Raw genomic sequence first — 21,192 nt, 5'->3', positions numbered from 1 at the left:
CAAAATCATCATTCCTCTTTCGTTCCGCATTTCGATGGGGGCGAAATGCGAAAACGCCCGTGTATATAGATTTAGGTGTATGTTAAAGAACCCCAGGTGGTCCAAATTTTTGGAGTACCCCACTACGGCGTGCCTCATAAGCAGATCGTGGTTATGGCACGTAAAACCCCATAATATATATATATATATATATATATATATATATATATATATTCAATTCGACGCGCAGTGCGTGCCCGATGCCTAATGGACGATCGCCGCGAGAGGAAAGGAACGTGGCGTGAGGTTAACATCACGGAAACATCGACGACGCGGTACAAATGTTCATGAAGGCTCTCCCCTTGTGGTGTGGCAATGCGTGCGCGGGGCAGCAACCATGTTGTGTGAGAGCGCGAACGCTTAACAGCGTGCATTTCTTGTTCCCTTCTCGCTCATAAACGTTCGCGCTTTCACGCAAGAACGTTCAACGCTAACTAGCCCGAACGGTAACGCCACAAAGCAAACACGTTTCATACTCACGTCCACCACGCCTAAACGTGGAGGCACGAGATCACCCGCCTGTCCAGTTCCCCGAATACGTCTCGAACGAAGGTCACTGAGGGCATTGGTGTCCTGTCCTTACACTCGCTGCTCTGCTGTTGTCATCTGCTGCCACGAATGACCGCCATTAAACTTCATCCTCTTCATCATCGTGCTGAACGATATTGCTTTCTTTCCACAAAGGAAAAAAAAGGGAAAAGTCACAAAAGAACAAGAAAAAAAGTGAAGCGGAAATTTACGACGCACGACTTCCCTATTCCGCCATCATTCCCACTCCCATTCCTTCGTTGACCTATAGAGAGGGAAGTATGCGATTTGAAACGAACGCACCAAGCGGACGAACCATCTAGGTTCGGTGGTTGGTTGGTCGTCCCAAGCGAAATAGCAGAAGTCCCACCAGATGCGTAACGACAGCTGTTTTATACATTTCGGCTGTGTGTGTGTGTGTGTCATGAGAAATTGTCAACTGATAAGGCAACTGGTCAATAAACCCACACGTGCTACCTGAAGGCATCAATGTTGCCGGATTCGAGACCCTCGTTATGTAATAAACGAGAAGAAAGGGGGTTAACCGAGGGGCCCGATTTTTATTAGTCATATCATAACAAGCCAACAAACACTGACACCAAGGACAACATAGGGGAAATTACTTGTGCTTAATAACTGATATAAAGAAACGATAAATTAATGGAAATTAAAGTGGATGAGCCGTCGTCGACGCGAAATGCGAAGGTTGTGGGTTCGGTTCCCACCTGCGGCAAGTTGTTTTTTCATCCACTTTAATTTCCATTAATTTATCGTTTCTTTATATCAGTTATTAAGCACAAGTAATTTCCCTTATGTTGTCCTTGGTGTCAGTGTTTGTTGGCTTTTTATGATATGACTAATAAAAATCGGGCCCCTCGATATATATATATATATATATATATATATATATATATATATATATATATATATATATATATATATATATATATATATATCCTTTGAGTTTATTTGTCTCACACAGCACGACGATAATGTCGATGAAGGCGCAACGGCGACGACGGCTCCCACAACTCGGATCCTATATGGAATCCTGGGGGGCAAGTAATGGAATTTCCTAGCGACTATGCTTCTTCCAAGGAAACCTGATGGTGATACTCGTGATAAATAACCAGGTAAAATGAGAGCCTGGTAAAGGCTCTCCTTTTACCTGGTAAAAAAGTGAAAGGTAAAGGTAAAAGGATAAAGGCAGGAGAGAGAGACCAACGTCTGGTTGATGACACTTGGCGGAAGAAGATTGAAACAGTTAAAAAGGAAGAAAAGGGAACAGAAAGATAGCTTACGTGCGCAGTAGAAGACGCAGGATAACGAACGCCCGGGTCCGTTGAATCTCATGAGTATTTTAAATGTGTAAGCATTTCTATGCCTACCTAATGAGAAGTTTGAGGATCCCGTAAGACAATGAATGGCCCACACCCTCCTTAAGCAATGGCTGATGCCCTCGTAAGCATGCAGAAATTCAAAGGTTCACACCTACGTAAGGCAGATACAAGCTCTCATCAAAGTGAAGTGAACAGTGCATAAATTTATTTAATTCACCCGTATACAATACACAGAACAGCATATGTTTTAATAAAGAACATCCGAACCATCAATAAAGCATTGCATGCCCCCCTCAGGGAATTTAATGGTGGTTCTGCAACAGCTTCGCTAAATGAAGGATAATTCACCTTAATTTACACCAAAGGTCGTGAGTTCGACTCCCACCAAAGATTGAGTGCCCGAGTGCCGTAATTAACTATATCTTAATTATATGTGGTTAATTAAATTCACCTTAATTAACAGCTATGGTCGTGGGTTCGAGTGCCGAAATGAACTTTATCTTAATTAAACCTGCCTTATCATGTTCGCTAGCGAACATGATAAGCGAACGACCGAAGAGGGTTTATAAGGGTTTATACTGGCCAGATCAAGTTACAAAACATTGGTAGTGACACCGGGCTGCGTGGAAATGAGCAAGTGACACAATGCTCATGCATATTTGGACAACTACCAATAGAGTTTCTAAGGGATTCTTTTTTTTTAATGCGAAGCATTCTTTGGCTCATCCTAGAACTTTGCTGTAATTAAGTAGGCATACGTTCCTGTATCGCCTCGTTTCACAAACACAAAATTCAAGCGTCCGATGCTGGGATCGAACCTCTGAAGACGAGCACTGCAGCCCGATACTCTAATGCTTAGCCCATATCACCTTTTTTCTTCTTTTTCTTTCTCTTTTTTATCGTGTTAGACCACGATAGCATGCGTGTTTCTCTCGTGCCAGCGCCAATTGGCTCTCTGAGATGACTAGCGCCTTCGACTGGTCTCAATGGGACTCTTTAGTCGAGTGTCGCGCTGTGCGCATTTGTTTTGCATGTTTAGTGTGAATTGTGCGCATCGTTTCATTTTTTATCCTATCCATTTGGAGTAGAATGCTAGGTATGCCTCCAGGAAAACCTCTCCACGATCCTTTAAAGAGCCCTTTTTATCTCTCTCTCTCTCTCTCTCTCTCTCTCTCTCTCTCTCTCTCTCTCTCTCTCTCTCTCTCTCTCTCTCTCTCTCTCTCGCTCTCTCTCTCTCGCTCTTTCTAGCGCGTGCGCGTCATGTCACATAGCACGTCACATTGCACATAACGTGTGCTCACACCTATAGTTTCCGTTCGGTAACAGACTTAGCCCTGTATTTCACTTCAGTCACGAGCCGAAGCATGTCAGTCTCTCCCATCCTTGCTTCGTGACATGTAATCGCTTTGAGACGCTTAATTGTGTTAGCCTGCAATATGGGCCGATCCGAAGACGGCGGATCGAATATGCGGACCGCGAATATGGGCCGATCCGGAAGTCTTCGGGATCGGCCCATATTCGCCAGTCCTTTACTCGTAGCAGATAACGCTACGCAGAAGCGGCGCCATAGTGTACTGCCTTCGGGATCAGCCAAAGTCTTAACCGAACAACTTCTAACGTATCTTCGCGGTGTGAAAAAAAAAAAGAAAAACGGTCGTAATACCGTCGCCGTCATACGTACTACCATCTGTAGTCGCACGCAGGCTCGCGTCAACGACAGCTGCTTGCTTTACTCAAACACGTTGGTTCATCTAGTAAGTCTCCAAAGAATGCCGAACAATGCTGGATAGCCAACAGATGCCTGCAAAATGATTCGCATAACATCGATTCCCACGCATAGTACGTGGAATATGCATAATTTTCACTTTAATTGCACGGCCGCTTCTTATCCAATCCCCCACTGTGCGTACGTGCCATAGTTTGGAGATCATCATCATTATCACCAGAATCCGCATCATTTAGAGACTGTTGATGAGCCACATCATTTAGCGGCTATTGATGGGTGAGCCGTGCACTTATTTATTTTATTTCTTTATTGGTTGCTGCGAACCACAGTGGGTCCAAGCCGAAGCATCACTTACCCATATGAATTCGGGCGATAGCCCGATTTTAACGGCTATTAATTGCCAGGCTATTACCAAAGTATTAAAGGCTTTGCTAGTACTATGAATACATAATATGCGATTTGAACTGATCGACGTGCAATAGGGTCAATGATCTCATCAGGGAGGATTAAGGGGTGGGCTACGTTGGTTGATGGGCCGCCTGGAGAGGGACACGTTGTTAACCCTGTGCAGTGGCGTAGCCAGGGTACAGTGTACTAGAAAAATTCTAGTTCACTATAGCCAGGGGGTGACACACCAGACACGTGCCTCATGCCCCCCTTCCCACTTCTCCCCGCCCCGAGTGAGAGAGAGAGAAAGAGAGAGAGAGGGAGGGAGGGAGGGGGGGGGACTTTTATTGTCAAGGTTGAGGGGAGTTTTCTTGCCCTGCGCTGTGGGCTAGCGTGGAGTCTGCTTCGCCGCGACGCTATCAGCCCATTGCGCCAACCGTATCTGGTCTTGCGGGTAGGAAGTTTTCGTCTTCATCTCCCACTCTTCGTGTGAAGGCATCCACATCCCGAGATTTCCGTGTTAATGTGCGGCCAGCCCAGCTCCCCTCCCTCCCTCTCACATCTGCCCCCCTCCGTTCGTGGTTATGGCGCAACGAATAGAGGTTCCGGAAGTAAATTTTGCTGTCGAGTACGAAAGAAGTAGCGCAAACACGAGGTGCGAGCGTTCTCGAGCTGTTATAAATAGATACGCGAGTGCCTCAGTGCCGCATTTCAACCGTAGGATGTTTCTACGGCTGTGGTCGCTCCGGAACAATTTTGAGGTTCCCGCCCCTTTTAAATCGTTTTTTAAGGGTCTATTGATTAACACCGTTCATTATTTCTTAACGAAAAAGGTATTTCTGAATTTTTTTAGGTAAATATGAGCAATATCACTAACTAGCAATGATTTGTTTCTTTGTTTTACCAGAAATACCGCGAGTTTGGCGCGTAAGTTCTCCACCATCTGGCACCAATGTGCGCTCCATTGCAATTTTTAGTTTTGTTTCGTTTGCCGTCGTCCAAACTTTGGAATGAACGGAGATGCACTGAATGACGCCAGTGTATTTGCTAGTTCTGTGAGGTAATTCTGGACATTTGTTTAGTTACGGCTTGTTCATGTTGTTTCCGACATTGTGTTTAGTAGTTAGCATTTGAACAAGTCCACGATCTCGTAGCCAACACCGTTTACTGATCGTTTCTCTCTGTTGTGAACATGGTACATCAACTTGTAAAACTCACCTGTACGAGTTACCATGCTTTGCGACGCGATTCAAGCAATGAACACAATAAAGCAGGAAGGTTAATCTTGATAAAGTTGACACCGGTTATATCTTTCGCGTTATGAAATTAGCTTAGCCATTTTCCGTAAGTGTGGAAAATTAGTGATGCCATGTTTGCATCTGGTTTAAGTGTTAGGTGGCGCCAAAAACTTAACTGGCATTTTGAAAAGTGACGGGCTAGCGTCCGAACCGTGGCTTGCCGCTGCTAGAAGTGACCTGGCAAATAATTTCCTGATTCTGTCTTCCTCAGCCTTCAGCAGCGGTGTACTTTTGTTTCTAAGATGAATCAAAAACGATATAACGTAGCTTTGACTTAGGTTAAGGAGATTGTAGAAACATTCTGAGGCAAAGCTGTGACAATGTTACAAAAATTGATGCGTACATTATGTTCTAATATGGACACTCAGCCACCCTTGTTTGTAAATTATGCTTGCCACTAGAATGTGTTGTTTCTAAAGTATGTTGCTGACGTTTTATGCTTGCAGTTAAACATTTCAGCACATCCTTGCATATACATTTTGCTATTTATTAGAAGCAGTTATTGTGCACAGAAGTATTCAGAGCTTTAAAAGCCAATATTGGTACACTAAGTGTTGATACTTTGCCGAGTTGTTTAAAAAAAAAAGTACCCTAAGGGTAGCACTGGCACTCATGGGTACTATCAGTTGGCAACAGCAGCTGAAAAATTTTATGAGAGTGGCTATCGAATGAAGGAGAGAGAAAAACATATTTTCAACAACCCTTAGTCAAGGCTATAAAACAAGCCATATGTTACAAAATGCTAGTACTGTCCATCGCAGAATGTGCAGAAATTTTCTGAAATAGCTTTTCATGATAGAATTACATTTAGCAGAAAGGCTGGGGCATTTCTGATGGCATCCTGCAACTGTGTAGGTCATGTGCCCCTGCATTTTTAGAGGCCTTCACATATTTCGTGAGATGTTTATAGTTTTTAAATTTTATAATATTAGCCTGACCTTGTCACCATTGCATGATTTACCTCCATGTGCGGCTGGTCTTTTTCGAACACCGCCTTCGTCATTCACTTTCTGCTTTCCAGTTGTGCTGGCTGACATCTGACACTAGTGATGTCCACTCGAGTCTTCATCAATGTGGACTTGGACCCCTTCTGTGCTGAGCTAGTGTTCCCAAAAGGTCTTGATGTCGGAGGCTTTGTCTCTCTTGTTTTTGGCCGCTTCAGCCAGGAGGCTCCTCATGGTGCACAAGACCATGGAGTGCGTCATATCTCTCTCCAATCTGCCGCAAGAGCCAAGTCTGGTACGTACAAATGATCCTCGTGCTGCAGACATAGCATGATGCAAAGTTTCATGAAGCTGATAGGTACAATAAAAATAGAAAATAAAGTTCTGCCCTAATTTTTTTATTACATGTTACTCAGTATGTGTCAGTATTATTTAGTGCACTGTACACTGAAATACAGGAAGACAGCTTGGAAAAGGAAAAAAGCAGTGCTGCTATGTTATGATTCTCTGTTTGTCTATAATAATTTAGACATTGTCTGGTGTTGCAAAACTTTAAAAAAAAAATAAGCAAGGAGTCACAGATACCTTCATGATTGTTACATTTTTACAGATAGCTTGAAAAATGAACTGTGCACATTACCTGTCTAAGCACACCTGTAGAAATTTCGTGACATCTTTCACAGACACATGTACCGTGGAAGCGTAGAAATGTACCATGATTAGGCATATAAAGCTAAAGTTGTAGGAGCTAAAAAGGGTTACTGTGCAAGCACACACGTGCTGCGCAGAGAAGTGTTACATCAGCAAGTACAGCCAAATCCAAATCAAATCAAACCACTTTATAAACATCATAATCCGAAAGTGCAGATGTTGAGGGGAGATGTAAAGAGTACATGCGTCTTGGTAAGTGAACCAGCAGTGAAGTCTGCAACAGTACTTTGCCACTAAGATGCTGTAGGGGCTCAGCATTCAGCAAGCCACACAAATTTATAGGCAGAAACATTGGCCACACATGGAAGTAGACTGCGCTCCTTGAAAGTCGTGCGGTCATCACCTAGCAGCATGTACCAGGCGCATGCAAAGTTGCATGAAGCCAATAGTACAAAAAAATAGAAAATCATTGACGCATAGCTCCGAGACACGAAAGGCGTGCTTGAGGAGGTTGCAAATGTGGGACAGCAATTGGCTGTTGTATGAAGAGTGAGCACAAGTACGCACACCTGTGCATGTGCCATGAAAAGAGAAATGAGCAGCAATGATTGCTAGCTATATACAGGTTCCTTTAGAGGTGCGTTTGCTGCTCAATTGTTGCCACTTTTTGATTACAAGGAGACAAATGAAATGCAGTCATTCAGTGTAATAGGAGTGGAAATTTGCAATGAGTGGGAGTATCTGGTTTGTCGTATCTTCACAGGAAAAGAACAACCTCTGAAGAAAAAAGTGTTCATCAGTGTGCCTTATGGAGAGCGAAACCCTCTCTGCACGCTACGAGATGCTCCGCTACCTGAGGACCTTGAGGATATTCCAGATCCATCCGACGAAGAAGCTGTGGATGATGTAATCTTAGGTAATGAGTGCATGCTTGAAGTCTTGCGTTTTGTTCAGTTTTGGCTCAGAAGCCATATCATATCATATAGCTCTTCTGCTTCATGCTTTGTTTTTTCGTAGTTGCAATTTTCTTGTTTGTTTTGTAGCCATGGACTTTTGTACACTCTTGTGAGCGTTGTGTGAAGGAAGATGTAATCAAATCCCTTAGTATGTTTCTTGTGGTTGTGGAGCTTTTCTGTCACACTGTGGGACATGTTGGCACACTGTGCATAGCGGATGCAAGGGCATGTGGAAAAACATCAAGGAATGTGGGAGGGATCAAAGGCAGAGAAAAGTTGAAAAGCAGGTAAGAGATACTTTAAAGGGCTCGTAAACCACCCTTGACATACTTAACATGTTTTAAATAAACACACATATTGTATATAGATGCTGTGAGGGTCATCTTTGACAAACATGGTAGCGCTACACACATGGGATCACACATTCAGAAAACAGTTTTTAGCTCCTCTTGGTGATTTTCTGCCTCCATTCCTCAGATGCTGTGTAGCCAGCAGAGTCACATGTGTGACATCACGGGGCAAAAGCTGTCGGTTAGTTAACCGACGAAGGACGAGCACGCCATCTTGAGACTCTCAGAGCCGACTGCGTGTTTTCAGAAGGGAGAGGACTTGCCCATTTAGCGACCACTGATCCTTCTATGAAGCTCCCATTCAGTCGGCATTCGATGGAGGGTGATCAGAGACTGACAATAGGATTCCTTTTTTTTTCTGGTTTTCTCTTCTGTTTGACTGACACGACTTGTAGCTTTCACAGCACTATGCGTGGTTGGTGAGATGGACTACAGAGAAGTACCTGACAAGGACAGAGGGGTAGAATAGTGAAGACAAGCCAGAAGCCTTGGAAACCATGTTGTCATTCCTCAGAGTCCTGTAGCTTTGCTATTACAGCATCTTTTCAAAGAACTCTTGTGGCTGTATGTTTGTTGTAGACTGGCACACAGCTGCCACACAGCTGCCACTATATAACAAATGTTTTAGTTCAGTGATAGGAGTCCCGTAGGTATTAAAACATAGTCTGTTGCTTCACAATATGTACAATTGCACGTTAGTGCAAGAAAGCCATCAGCCTTCTTCAAAGCTCTCTGCGGTGTAAATATATGTCTGAATGAAAGGAAAAAAGGGACACTAACGAAAAATATTTGGCTAAGTTGGTAGGTTACCCTTAGCACTCATTAGGGAAGTGTATTCATGTGCAGATTCTTGGAAATCCAGGAAAAATGTGAAAACAGGCAGCAACACCATCTGCTTGGGACTAGTAATTCCAACCTGCCAACTCTCCTGACCTTTTCATAAAGGTTACGAATTTGGGCTTGTGTGAAGATATTAAGAATGTTGCGTCAAGTTATACGTCATTGTGCTCGCGAAAAAGTTTCGCTGATTGGTCTCCGACCATACTACTGGAAGTCTTCCGGTGGTGAAAGGCCACCGAAGAAGTACTTGCTTCGAGCAAGTTGATGCAGACAAGTTCCTGAAGCAGGTGAAATCGCCATCATCACATTAGTTCAAAAAATAACTGTGATCCACGAACAGTGTGTTGCTTGTCAGTCTCTGTGCTATTCCAAGTTGGCTGCTGCTTGTGCGATGCACCTCAAGGTATATATTGTCACGTAGTAGCGACGGTGAAAAATGCAGCGGTAAAACTGTTAATGACGAAACTAACTTTTTATTGGGCGAACTTGTGCCCACAAAAGCTATTATACTCATAACACAGCAATAGTGGCAAGCACGGTCAGCGATCAGCGAAAATTTTATCTGCCAGTCAAACGCATTGGCTTTTATTCATGAGCCATCGAAGGTTCCAGAGTAATTGCTGGTGCCCACATTTGTTCCAGACAGTTCTACTCACTTCGCGTTGCACATACAATCAGATTACACAAGCTTTGGTGACAACAGACAGCAGAAAGAACCATCGATAACATTCGAGAAACTTCCGATACATGCGGGTGCGTCCCGCCTTGAGTGATAACATTTTTTAGATGGTGAAAAGCAGTTACCCGAAAAAAATATACAAGTACGCATGTCAATGCCCTCCTCTCAAAAAGCATCGTCCCAATGCTACAAACATAACAGGAGAGCGAAAAAACAAAAGAACACTTATTAAACAGTAACAAAACAACAAAAAACAAAGTCCAAAGTAATACAGTCCAAAAAAAGAAAGTCCGAAGTTCAGCTATGCAAAGTCCAAAAGTTCGTTAGCACTGGTGGAACGGCTTAAGTCGCACAACATGGACTACTTCAGGTCGTGAACGGCACAGCAAAATGCCATCTGGCACGACTTCATAGTTGAGTACGCCAATGCGTTGGGTGATCTTGTGGGGTCCGAAACAGCGGCCTAAAAGCTTCTCACTAAGTCCTCGTCAGTGTATTGGTGTCCAAACCTAAGCATGGTCACCGGGATGGTATTCAACGTAGCGTCGTCGAAGGTTGTAGTGTCGGCTGTCGGTTTTCTGCTGTTTCCTGATCCGCAGGCAGGTGAGCTGTCGGGCTTCTTCGACTTGCTGGAGATAGGCGGCGAAGTCGACATTTTCTTCGTCGGTGACGTGTGGCAGCATGGTGTCGAGAGTCGTCATTGGGTTCCTTCTGTAAACCAGCTTGAATGGCGTCATTTGAGTTGTTTCTTGCACTGCCATGTTATAAGCGAAGGTTATGTACGGCAGGACGGCATCCCACATCTTGGGCTCGATGTCGATGTACATTGCTAGCATGTCGGTGAGGGTCTTATTCAGGTACTCTGAAAGACCATTCGTCTGCGGGTGGTAGGCAATTGTCCTCCTGTGGCTTGTCTGGCTGTATTGCAAAATGGCTTGGGTGAGGTCTGCTTTAAAGGCCATTTCTCTGTCAGCGATGAGGACTTCTGGGGCGCCATGTCTAAGGAGGATGTTCTCGATGAAGAATTTCTCGACTTCGGCTGCACTACCTTTTGGCAGAGCTTTCGTTTCAGTAAAATGGGTTTGGTAGTCTGTTGCTACGACAACCCACTTATTTTCGGATGTTGACATCGGAAAGGGTCCCAACAAGTCTATCTCGATCTGCTGAAATAGTCGGCAAGGAGGCTCGATCGGCTCTAGTAATCCCGCTGGCCCTACCGGTGGCATCTTGCGTTCCTGACAGTCTCGGCATGTCTTGATGTAACAGGCGACGTTGACAGTCAGGCGTGGCCAGTACTACTTTTCCTGTGTCCTCGATAGTGTCCGGGAGAATCTGAGGTGCCCGGTGGTTGGATCGTCATGTAGGGTGTGCAGTACTTCTGGACGCAGCACCGAGAGAACAAGAAGAAGATAGTTAGCATGGGCTGGTGAGAAGTTCTTTTTTACAAGTAGATTGTTTTGAAGTATGAACAAAGACAATCCTTGCTTAAGTGCCCTAGGGACAATGTCGGTGTTCCCTTCCAAATACTTGATGAGGCTTTTTAGCTCCAGGTCTGCTCGTTGCTGTTCAGCGAAATCTTCCGCGCTTATTATTCCAAGGAAGGTGTCGTCATCCTTGTCATTTTGTGGCGGCAGGTCAATGGGGGTGCGTGATAGGCACTCGGCATCAAAGTGTTTTTGTCCGGACTTGTACATTACAGTGATGTCATATTCCTGCAGTCTGGGGCTCCACCGCGCCAGCCGTCCTGAACGGTCCTTTAAATTCGCTAGCCAACACAATGCGTGATAGTCGCTGATGACTTTGAGTGTCCTGCCATATAGGTAAGGGCGAAATTTTGCTGTAGCCCAAACAATGGCGAGGCATTTCTTTTCAGTTGTAGAATAATTGCCTTCCACTTTGGTAGTGACCGGCTAGCATAAGCTATCACCCAATCAAGTCCGTCTTTTCTCTGGGCTAGGACGGCACTGAGGCCTAGGCTACTGGCGTCAGTGTGGATTTTGGTATCGGCGTGCTCGTCGAAGTGCGCCAGTACTGGCGGCGACTGCATGTGTTGTTTTGAGTTCGGACCGGCCCTGGGCTGGGCCAGTGTATGGAAGGCGCTGCGATAACAGGTAGCTGGTGGCGGCGAACAGGACGGTCGTCAAGGGCTCCACTGAGTAGCGGCAACGTAGTCAGCGATATCATGAGGGTGTTCACCTTCCTGAGGGCGCAGTGCATTGACGGCGAACCCTCGCAGTCCCATCTCGTGGTAAGGACATTAGCGGTAGATGCAGCCGGCTTCTCCGTAGTGATAGCATAGCAGACGGTGGTTGGGGCCGCACCAAATGTCCGTCTTCTTCACGTAGCTGCTCTGGGCGACAAGTGGGCGTGCTGGCGGCAGACGACAGAACTGTGGTGTCACTGGGCCCTGCCGCGGGCACGCAGGGGGGAACATGATGGTGGGCTACGGCGGCGTATGGCATCACTTGCGGCTGAGGTTGCAGCGATTCAGGGGCTATGAGTGATTGCTGGAGCTCCTCATGTACAACGTTTGCAGTCGAAGCCACTTGAGGCTGTGATGAAGGGAACAACTTTTGAAGCTCTTAAAAAAAAAAAACCAGCCAAAAAAAAGACGCACACAGGAAACATACAAAAAGACAGGAAAGAGGCTGGCTAACTTGCCTCCAGAGCTCTGATTTCAAGATGCGGCAGATGTGCTTCACCAAAGGACGGTCTGATCGTACCGAAAAAAGCCACAATCTCAGCAGAAACCAATCCCTCACGTTGGCTGGTTTTTTCTTAAATACAATGCACCAACTAGCCCAACAACATGTTTTTCTGACGCTCCTCCCACACAACCATTCTGATCGTTTCACGGCCAGTGATTGAACTCCCGCGTAGTTTGTTGAGTTCGTGCGGCGGTTGAATTGTCGGTTCCTCATTTCCAGTGTTTCCTCGATGTTGGTTGCCTCGCGAAGAAACTCTTCGATGGTCTTCGGTGCGCTTCGTATCCTTCCATTGAAAAGTTCTTCCTTCACACCACGCATGAGTAGGCGGACTTTCTTCTCCTCAGACATTTCTGGGTCGGCGTGGCGGAATAGACGGCTCATTTCTTCCGTAAACATGGCAACGTTCACGTTCGGTAGCTGCACTCATGCTTCCAGTAGAACTTTGGCCCTTTCTTTCCGGACGATGCTCGTGAAGGTCCTCAGAAAGTTACTGCGGAACAGGTCCTACGTTGTAAGGGTGGGCTCCTGGTTCTCGAGCCATGTCCTCGCGGCATCTTCCAAGGAGAAGTACATGTGGCGCAGCTCGTCCTCAGAGGTCGATTTGTTGAAGGCTACGATCCTTTCAACAGTCTCGAGCCAAGTTTCCAGATCCTCCAACTTAGCTCCACCGAAGGTGAGGGGCTCTCTTGATTGTTGAAACACATTGGGTGACGCCGGTGCTGCCATTGCGGTCGTTGACTTGGTAACAATCTTCCTGGTTGTCTCAGGCAAACGTCTGTGCTTGGGGGGCAGTTCTTGGAGCCTCCGTTTAGCTCTCTGGTCCATGGCAACGTTGGTGTTGTCTTCGTGAGTCAGGCTTGGATCACAGCTTTGCAGGGGCATTCGGTACGCGAACACACTAGTACCTCCACCAGATGTCACGTAGTAGCGACAGTGAATAAAGCAGCGATAAAACTGTGAATGACGAAACTAATTTTTTATTGGACAAACTTGTGCCCACAAAAGCAAGTTACACTCAAATCATAGCAATAGCAGCAAACACGGTCGGCGATCGTCGAAAATTTGATCTGCCGGTCAAATGCATCGGCTTTTATACATGAGCCATCGAAGGTTCCAGAATAATCGATGGTGCCCTCGTGTCTTCCAGAAAGTTCTACACAATTCGCATTGCACATGCAATCAGATTACACAAGCTTCGGTGACAACAAACAGCAGAAAGAACCATTGATAGCATTTGAGAAACTTCCGATTCATGCAGGTGCGTCCCGCACTGAGCGACAACATTTGTTAGACGGTGAAAAGCAGTCACCCGAAAGCAGTACACGTGTCAATATCATTGTTACTGAAGTGTGGTTGTACCCACAAAAGACATGAGCTCAGGGCTAGTCTCTTTCTTTTAATGCATTATCTCCCCTCCCTCTGTGTTGTGTCCGCTGAATTTTCACAATGTTTCAGAGGTTGGCAGATACGGTAATTGTTTATCAATGTAGAAGGGTGGCATTACATTTCCAAGCGCACAAGTAATCAACCTGGCAAGCTTGGTTAAATTTCACCTAGGGGTAGGTGAATATTTGAAGTTTAGAATACCAATAGTTAGTGCGTAATATCCAATTCGTATTCGAAAAGAAACCACTATTTGGTATTTTCAAATACTCAAAACCAACCAAAGAGTCTAGAACAATGGACCATTAAAGTCTGACTACCGTCCTGTGTAAGCAAAACAAAGTGTTGCAAGTTATCGAGAGTGAAACAAGGACAAAAGTTTTGGAAGCATTGCAGAAACAAAATGAATAATTCAAGCTCTGTACAGTCGCCAACTGATTTTCTGCACTCCTAAAATTCGGACATGCTCGATTTTTCTGTCTGCTTCGTGGCACCGCCATTCTCCCTATAGACCATAATGTATAACAACTGCCGAAAGTTCGGACACCTTGCAACCTCTCATCTGATTTTTCGGAAACTCCTTGAGCCAACTCGATCGAGAGCACCATGCACCGACTCTGACTGGTGCATGGTTTGACTGGCTAAACGCCATTCTTGTTTTGAACGGAGCCTCCTTGCTGCCCCACAAAGTGGCGCTACTGCAAATTCCCGCTCATCATCATCGTTTCTGCCTGATTCAATCGAGTGGCTACACCAGTTCTGATCTGAGCTTAGTAAGCCATGTCAAGACAATCCAGCAGCTGATTTGTTTCTTTCTTAAGCCCCAACCAGACGTACGCGTTGAGACGCGTCAGCACGCGCCGCGCTCACTCGACGTCGCGACACGCCTGGCGGAAAAAGAGGACGCGCACCCAAACGGTGCACGAGTTGCCGCGCGTCGCCGCGCGTTTCATCGCGGCTGCTAAGTGTTGATAGGTTTCAAGGCAGCCCACCCTTCGCTTAATGGTCACATTAACCAATGTGTTAAAGATGGCAATGAAACACAATAAGGTTTAACTTAAAATTTGTTTCTATATGTTAAAAAAGATCGATATTGCAGGACTCCTAGTGGTTAAGTCAGCTCAACTGCAACTTAATACCCAGTATTGCTAACCCATTGAAACTTGCAGCAACGTTGGCATAGCATCACTAGCGTGCTTTGTGCCTTACGCGTGCTGCATGCTGTGTCATGTCCCGAACTTCGGCGATGAACATCTTGTTAATAGAGAGGTTTACCTTGTCCGGTGTTCGGGTAAACGCAGGCGGATGGGGCATTCGGACGAAGGCCTAAACAGGAGCGGCCTGCGTGGTGCAGCCACCTGATAGTGCAGAGCTCAAACAGACCAAAAACAGCTAATATTGCCTTAATCATGTGCATTCTGCTTTGCTGCAGTGTAAATTTTCGGCACTGACGTAATCGTGTTGGTGTCGAAAAATTTACACCGACAGCAAAGTAAAATACACTTGCTTACTGGAATATTAGCTGTTTCTGTCTGTTTCAGCTCTGCGCCACCAGGTGGCTGCACCATGCAAGCCGCTCCTGTTTACACCTCCGCCCCGACGCCCCGTCCGCTTGCGTTTATCCGAATACCAGACAAGCTTAACCTCTCTAGTAATGCACCCGTTACGGCTGAAGACTTCAGCGGCTGCCATCATAAAATACCAAAACCCGCGTGGAACTCCGATTAGAATGCATGCAGCTTGCTCGGGCTATAGTACACTGTACCCGGGCTTGCCTGCACACCGCGTGAAGGATCGTTCCGGAAGTCCCGTTAGTTCGCCGTGGTCACGTGAGGCACGCCGGGCGGGTGACGTGAACCGCAGCTTCCAGCGTGGGTGCAAAAACCTAGCAGTGCAAGGTCTCCACGCCGCGGCGCATCGACATGCGATGCAGCCTCCGCGCCTGACGTCGTGCATGCTCAGACGTGGTGCGGCTGCGTACGTCTGGTTCGGGCTTTAGTGCACAACACTGCAAGCAACTGGCCACGTTTTTTGTTTGTGCGACTGGTGTCGGCGTGACTGATAGTGGTGTTTGCTTTGTGTGCTATGCCGAGATTGCGGTGATCCAACGCGGCATACGGAAACATTGCGTCAAGTGTCTAATGGCGCCGACAGTGCCCGCGCAGACTGCGCTGGGGAATGCCGGCAAGCGGATGTCGGGAGGCCTAGGATTTGTTCCGAAAATGGTCTGCCGAGACCTGAGCAGTGGTTGCATTGCGATTCCAGACACTGTCTCATTTGACAGTTTCACAGGTGCTGTACTGACATGGCACAACTCGACGACGGCGAGATGATTTGTCAGGTTTCTGCTACACCACCGGACGATGACTCCGAGTCGGAAGATGATGCACCATGTGCTATGCTGCCGTAGTGTGCGGAGCGTGTACAAGCAGTGACTGTGCTTTCAGCCACCCATAGTGACTGTACAACCCTCTCCAAGATTCAGGCTTATCTGATTGCGCATAAACGGAACAGCGTGCAATGGTGCATTCACGATTTCTTCAAGCCTACTGCTGAGCCCGAATAAGTGCGTGGAAATAAAGGATTTCTTTTTTTTTTCTTGTTTTGCTTAATCTGCTTTCTTGGACACCTGTTTATTTGGACATTTCCGGGGTCCCCGTGAGGTCCGAATAAACGGTCGGTGACTGTATATGGCTTTGTGCTGGAGGCCTACATGACAACCTGTCATATTTTGTTGTAGGCTGTCAATTATTGTCTTCGGCACTCTAGTCAAGTAGTAGCAGTTTTATCTTTTACGCTACAACAACCAGAGATATTTTTCTTGAAACAGGCTCCTTTTCATGTGACTATGGCACTCAAGTCCGTCAGCAGCATTTTGTTTTCTTTTTCCATAACTTCCAATGTTTTTGTGACTATCATTTATTTAATGTTTCTGGAAAGCTAGTCATATAGCAGTCATTCATTATTAGAAGGCTTGTTTGCAACCAGGCTGTACATTTGAGATGCTGTTCTTGCAGTCTGTTAATAACAAATAATGAGCTTGTGTTTGCAACTTATTCTTTGCCCTTGATAGTCTTTTTTGCACTAGTCGTACAGACGTGGTACCTAATTGTACTGAAATAGCTATTGCTCCTGTAAATATATGCATCTGTGTTTGACTATCCAATATTCAATTCAATATTGGGGTTCAATTCGTATTAACAAAAGTTGATATTCTCCAACCTCTACTTTAATGGCACAAAAGCAGTGCACACACGTGTGTGAAAATAGCACCAAATTCTTCACGTCACGCTGATGTCATGGGTGCAGTGGCTTTAGCACAGAAGTAAAAAATGAGTGTTCTGGTATTAATGTTCTCTACTGATACCCCTGTCACACGGGCACTCGTGAACTCCGTTGACATGAAACTCCCTGATGGAGATTTACAGCAATTGAGTTACAGCCATCTACACGGCACGATGCAAGCTTCTGACTGGTGCCGCATGGGACAAGAATGATGCTGCTGTGCTTACTTTGGCACGCAACTGTTCATATATACATTCGCTGTTAAAGGCAGTTTTTTAAAATGCAGTATGTAAGCTAACAAAAGCACAGTGAGAAAGTTTGCTGTATAATACTGCAACACTTGTTTTCCAAGCATAGCGAAGTTGAAAGCGATGCTGGCCACACTGCGCTCCTGTGTTCGTGCACGGGCAGTGTGGGTAATGTTGTTCGAGCGGTGCGCTTCGAGTTGTGATTCTGTGCTGTGTAATTGTGTGTGTGCGTGTGTTCGCGATGAGCTCAACTGCTTCGAGATGAGTGACGAAGCGGATGAACAAATGATATGGTGAAACGACATTTCCCCATGTGGCATGGCGAAGTATAGGTGTAGAGGGTACAGGCACTATGTCCTTAAAAACAAATTAAAAACGCCTATTACGTGGCGTATAAACCGAGGCAAAAAAAAAAATAATGCTAAAATTTGTGAGTGAGCCAGTTACGACGATTTTATTAGCATGGTTTTCTTCGCAGCTGTAGCTATCTGGGAACTAGAGTGCTCCATCCAGCCGTAATGGTCATTGACAGACTCCCTCTGCCAAAATCTCCATTTAACTTCCTTGGCACAAGGGAGACTGTGACACGGAGCACAATTCCCTTGAGGTAAAGACAAAGGAGTTAAATGGAGTTCACAGGTGCCTGTGTAACAGGGGTGTAGTACTAATCAACCTTTCCTGCACCAAATAAAGACTAAACCTGGTTTGTGGTGTTGCTTGTCATATTCACAGAACCATTGCAGCATAGTGATTGTGCATGTTGACCAACATGAATATTCTTGGCTCCTGTCAAATAATCTGATTTTTTTTAATTGAGTAGTGTTGTCATGTTGCTGTACAGCATTTTCTTGTTGAAGTAACATTCAGCCTTCTTGTGGAAACAGACTTCTGTGCATCACAAAAATAAATGCCATATTGCTTTGTTCTTTGTCATTTTTTAGGGGAGGGGGGGATTATGCTCTATATTCCTCTATTGCGATTGCATTGTCATTGCATTGTTTTCTGTCTCACCACTCGCTGCTCAGAGAGGGATTATGGGCCTCGTCAAGCAGTTGATTTTGCTTTTTGCCCATAATTCTTTTCAAGAGGTTTTCTGGAAACTGAATTGGATTGAATTGGAATAATTTATCAATGTCTGTACATATTACTGGATCCACGTGCAGGTTCCAACAAAGGAGACGACAACAGGCAGTCCTCGAGGTCTGAAGAGGCTACCCCCACTGTGACCTCAGGCCTGCTGTGCCCATCCTGCGGGGGTTGGTTTAGCAATACTGAGGTGTTGCAGCTGCACAAGGCCATGAGTCATGCCCGAGTCAACCCCAACAAGCCTGTCAAGACACTGTACGGCTGTAAGGACTGCAAGAAGACCTTCGGCACTAGCGCCGACTGCCTGCTGCACAAGTGGAAACACAAGTTAGCATTGGATTTAGCTCTGCATTTCTAGTTTTATGTTTCCTTCTGCTAACATCTACTTACAGAACAGGTGATCATCAGCTGATTAAAACCCAAGACACATGCACAAGTTAACTAGCGTTAAAATTCTAGGGCTCAAACACCCCCGTGTCACATGGGCATTTCAAGTGCCTTTGAGGCGACAGTTTCAACTCTTCGAAGAACTAAGCGCACCACTATATGGCCAGCTTCGAAGACTGTCGAGCCAATAGTCTATCAAATGATGGAACTTCAGGGAACTGCATCAAAATTTTGAAGGCCTTTGAGCTGCAGGTGGGGCTACCTTAGTGAACTGTTTGTTTAAACAATGCAGCAGAAGAGAAAGAATAACAAGAAGTTGTTTACCTTGTAAAAATAATTTACTTTCTTGCAGCAACGAGTGCCAGTATCTCACCATGATGAAAACATGGTAACCAGCAGCTTTACTTTTGCCGGAGTGCTCAAACAATACCACCTAAATGCTCAATTCATTCAGCATACTGCGAGAGGGCTCAAAAGTCCAGCTAGAATTGATGCAGGTTCCGGTCAGCCATTTTTTGCCAGGGACTGCAGGGCTTGGCGGAAAGTTGGACCGTGATAACGCTCAGCCTGTTCTTACCTCATGCTTGCCGCTTGCATTCTCGCATCCTGGTTTTTTCGTTAGCTGCTTCATCATCAAACACGCATGTTTGAGAGTACTAAAACCTTCTAATTTCCCCCCAAAACTACAGCTTGGCCGTTCAATTGCAGGATAGCACGGAACAAAGTTGGGGGTGCGATTATAGCGAGGGGGGGGGGGGGAGGATCCTAATTTTCGGGAGCAAAGTTGTGGGTGCGTTTATTGTGTGAGTGCATTCATAACGCGAGTATGTATGGTAATTCTGCACAGCTAGGTTGTTAGCCAAATTTTTCATACGATATATACCACTTTTTAGTTTGCATTGAGTTCTTAAATATTTTTAATTGTTCATCCTTTGAGTCTTACAGTAAGGCTAAAGGCAATCAATTAGCTTTACAAAGGCAGTACTATTCATTATGCCAAGCTGATTGTTCCTTTTGCTGCTTTATGCTTGTTAACATGTCTGTACTTTGATTACTGCTTATTATTATTAACATTATTATATGTACCAAGTCATATTTGCACTAATCCACTTGTCAGTGTTCATATGCTTGTACTTTTTTAAAATTTTTAGTGCTTCCTTTTCTTATATTTACCCTGTCTTTGTAATTACAGAAGGCCCCCCTACCAGTTGTCTTGTTTTTCTAAATTTTGGAGCCTCCTGCTGTCATACGCTTCTAGTACTACATATAGATAACCTCAACACACTTTTTGTAATCGAATTGACATGTTTTGAGCATTATTCAGATAAGTCATGCCACCTATTTGGACTTCTTAAGGGACGCTCTGCTTGTTCTGAAACACTCATCCAATCATGGTTGGAATTCATTCGGTCACTCTGGATGGAATGCAGGCCAGAGTCTGAATGGCCGTTCCAGTGTAAATCCTGCAATCGAGGCTTCATCCGCCAGGCAGCCTTCGTGCGCCATCAGCAAACCCACGCCCTCGAGTGCAAGGAGTGCAACCGGGCTTTCACCGACCAAAAAGAGCTTCAGGAACATAACTTGGTGAGTTGCTTGGAATTTCCACGAGGAACTGTTCTTGTAGAAAGTGCTGTGTAGACTTCAAATGCTGTTAATAACATTATACTCCTGTCACACTTGGCGTTTTAATGTGATTCGAATCGAATGGCATTAGCATCGAAGGACATTATTCGGCTGCTACACAGCGATATTTAATTTCATTAGCACCGAATGACTTCCACAATCAAATGAATTCGAGAAACTCCTTCGGCTTTGCGCTCGGAGCAAATGTGTACTCTCAACCTTGGAAACAAAGCAAAACGGGACAGAGCGTTTGCAAATTGAAAGCCGTACTCGTAAAGAAATAATAACTTTTGCCTGTTTTAATGGACTTGTTACTTTAAAGAGACAAAATCTGTACGGCAGGCTGTTGCAAAATGTTGTTACTCTCCAGCTCAGCAGATTCTGGCTGCCGCCCATGCCGCTACCACTCTGCTCGTCGGCCATATTGTAAACACTCGGGCACCTGGTTGCACGTTTTAGTTAATCAGGCATCGGCAAGCACTTTATATGCACTTATGCAAGCACTTTATACCTACCTTGTTCTACTTTAGTCACCACGTTTTTTCGGAATGATCGCCATTGATATCACCACCGAATGACATTAAATTCTTTAGTGTAGCACCTCCGCGGGCAAATGACGTTCGATGCACAAAATGCCATTTGATTCCAATTACATTAAAGCACCCAGTGTGACAGGGATGTTAGTGCTGTTGTAAGGCATTTCGGGTACTGAATGCTGCTTTTCCCTATTCAGT

General features: G+C 45.3%; 1 protein-coding gene across 2 annotated transcripts in view; it reads left to right on the top strand.

Moving 5' to 3' along the window:
* The first annotated feature begins 4,980 nt into the window (after positions 1 to 4,980).
* LOC142579143 (uncharacterized) overlaps positions 4,981 to 21,192 on the top strand; it is a 45,379-nt gene continuing 29,167 nt past the window's right edge. For both annotated transcript variants that reach the window (XM_075689062.1, XM_075689061.1), the window contains exons 1-5: positions 4,981 to 5,080; positions 6,340 to 6,557; positions 7,677 to 7,829; positions 18,526 to 18,775; positions 20,266 to 20,419. In XM_075689062.1, the coding sequence (XP_075545177.1) occupies positions 6,368 to 6,557; positions 7,677 to 7,829; positions 18,526 to 18,775; positions 20,266 to 20,419 (747 nt within the window). In that variant the 5' untranslated portion in view covers positions 4,981 to 5,080; positions 6,340 to 6,367. The remainder of the gene's footprint in view (positions 5,081 to 6,339; positions 6,558 to 7,676; positions 7,830 to 18,525; positions 18,776 to 20,265; positions 20,420 to 21,192) is intronic.

Source organism: Dermacentor variabilis, chromosome 4 (genome assembly GCF_050947875.1).
Source record: "Dermacentor variabilis isolate Ectoservices chromosome 4, ASM5094787v1, whole genome shotgun sequence".
Classification (NCBI taxonomy): domain Eukaryota; kingdom Metazoa; phylum Arthropoda; class Arachnida; order Ixodida; family Ixodidae; genus Dermacentor; species Dermacentor variabilis.
Note: the sequence above shows the minus strand (reverse complement) of the source record. Positions and strands in the feature narration are given on the sequence as shown.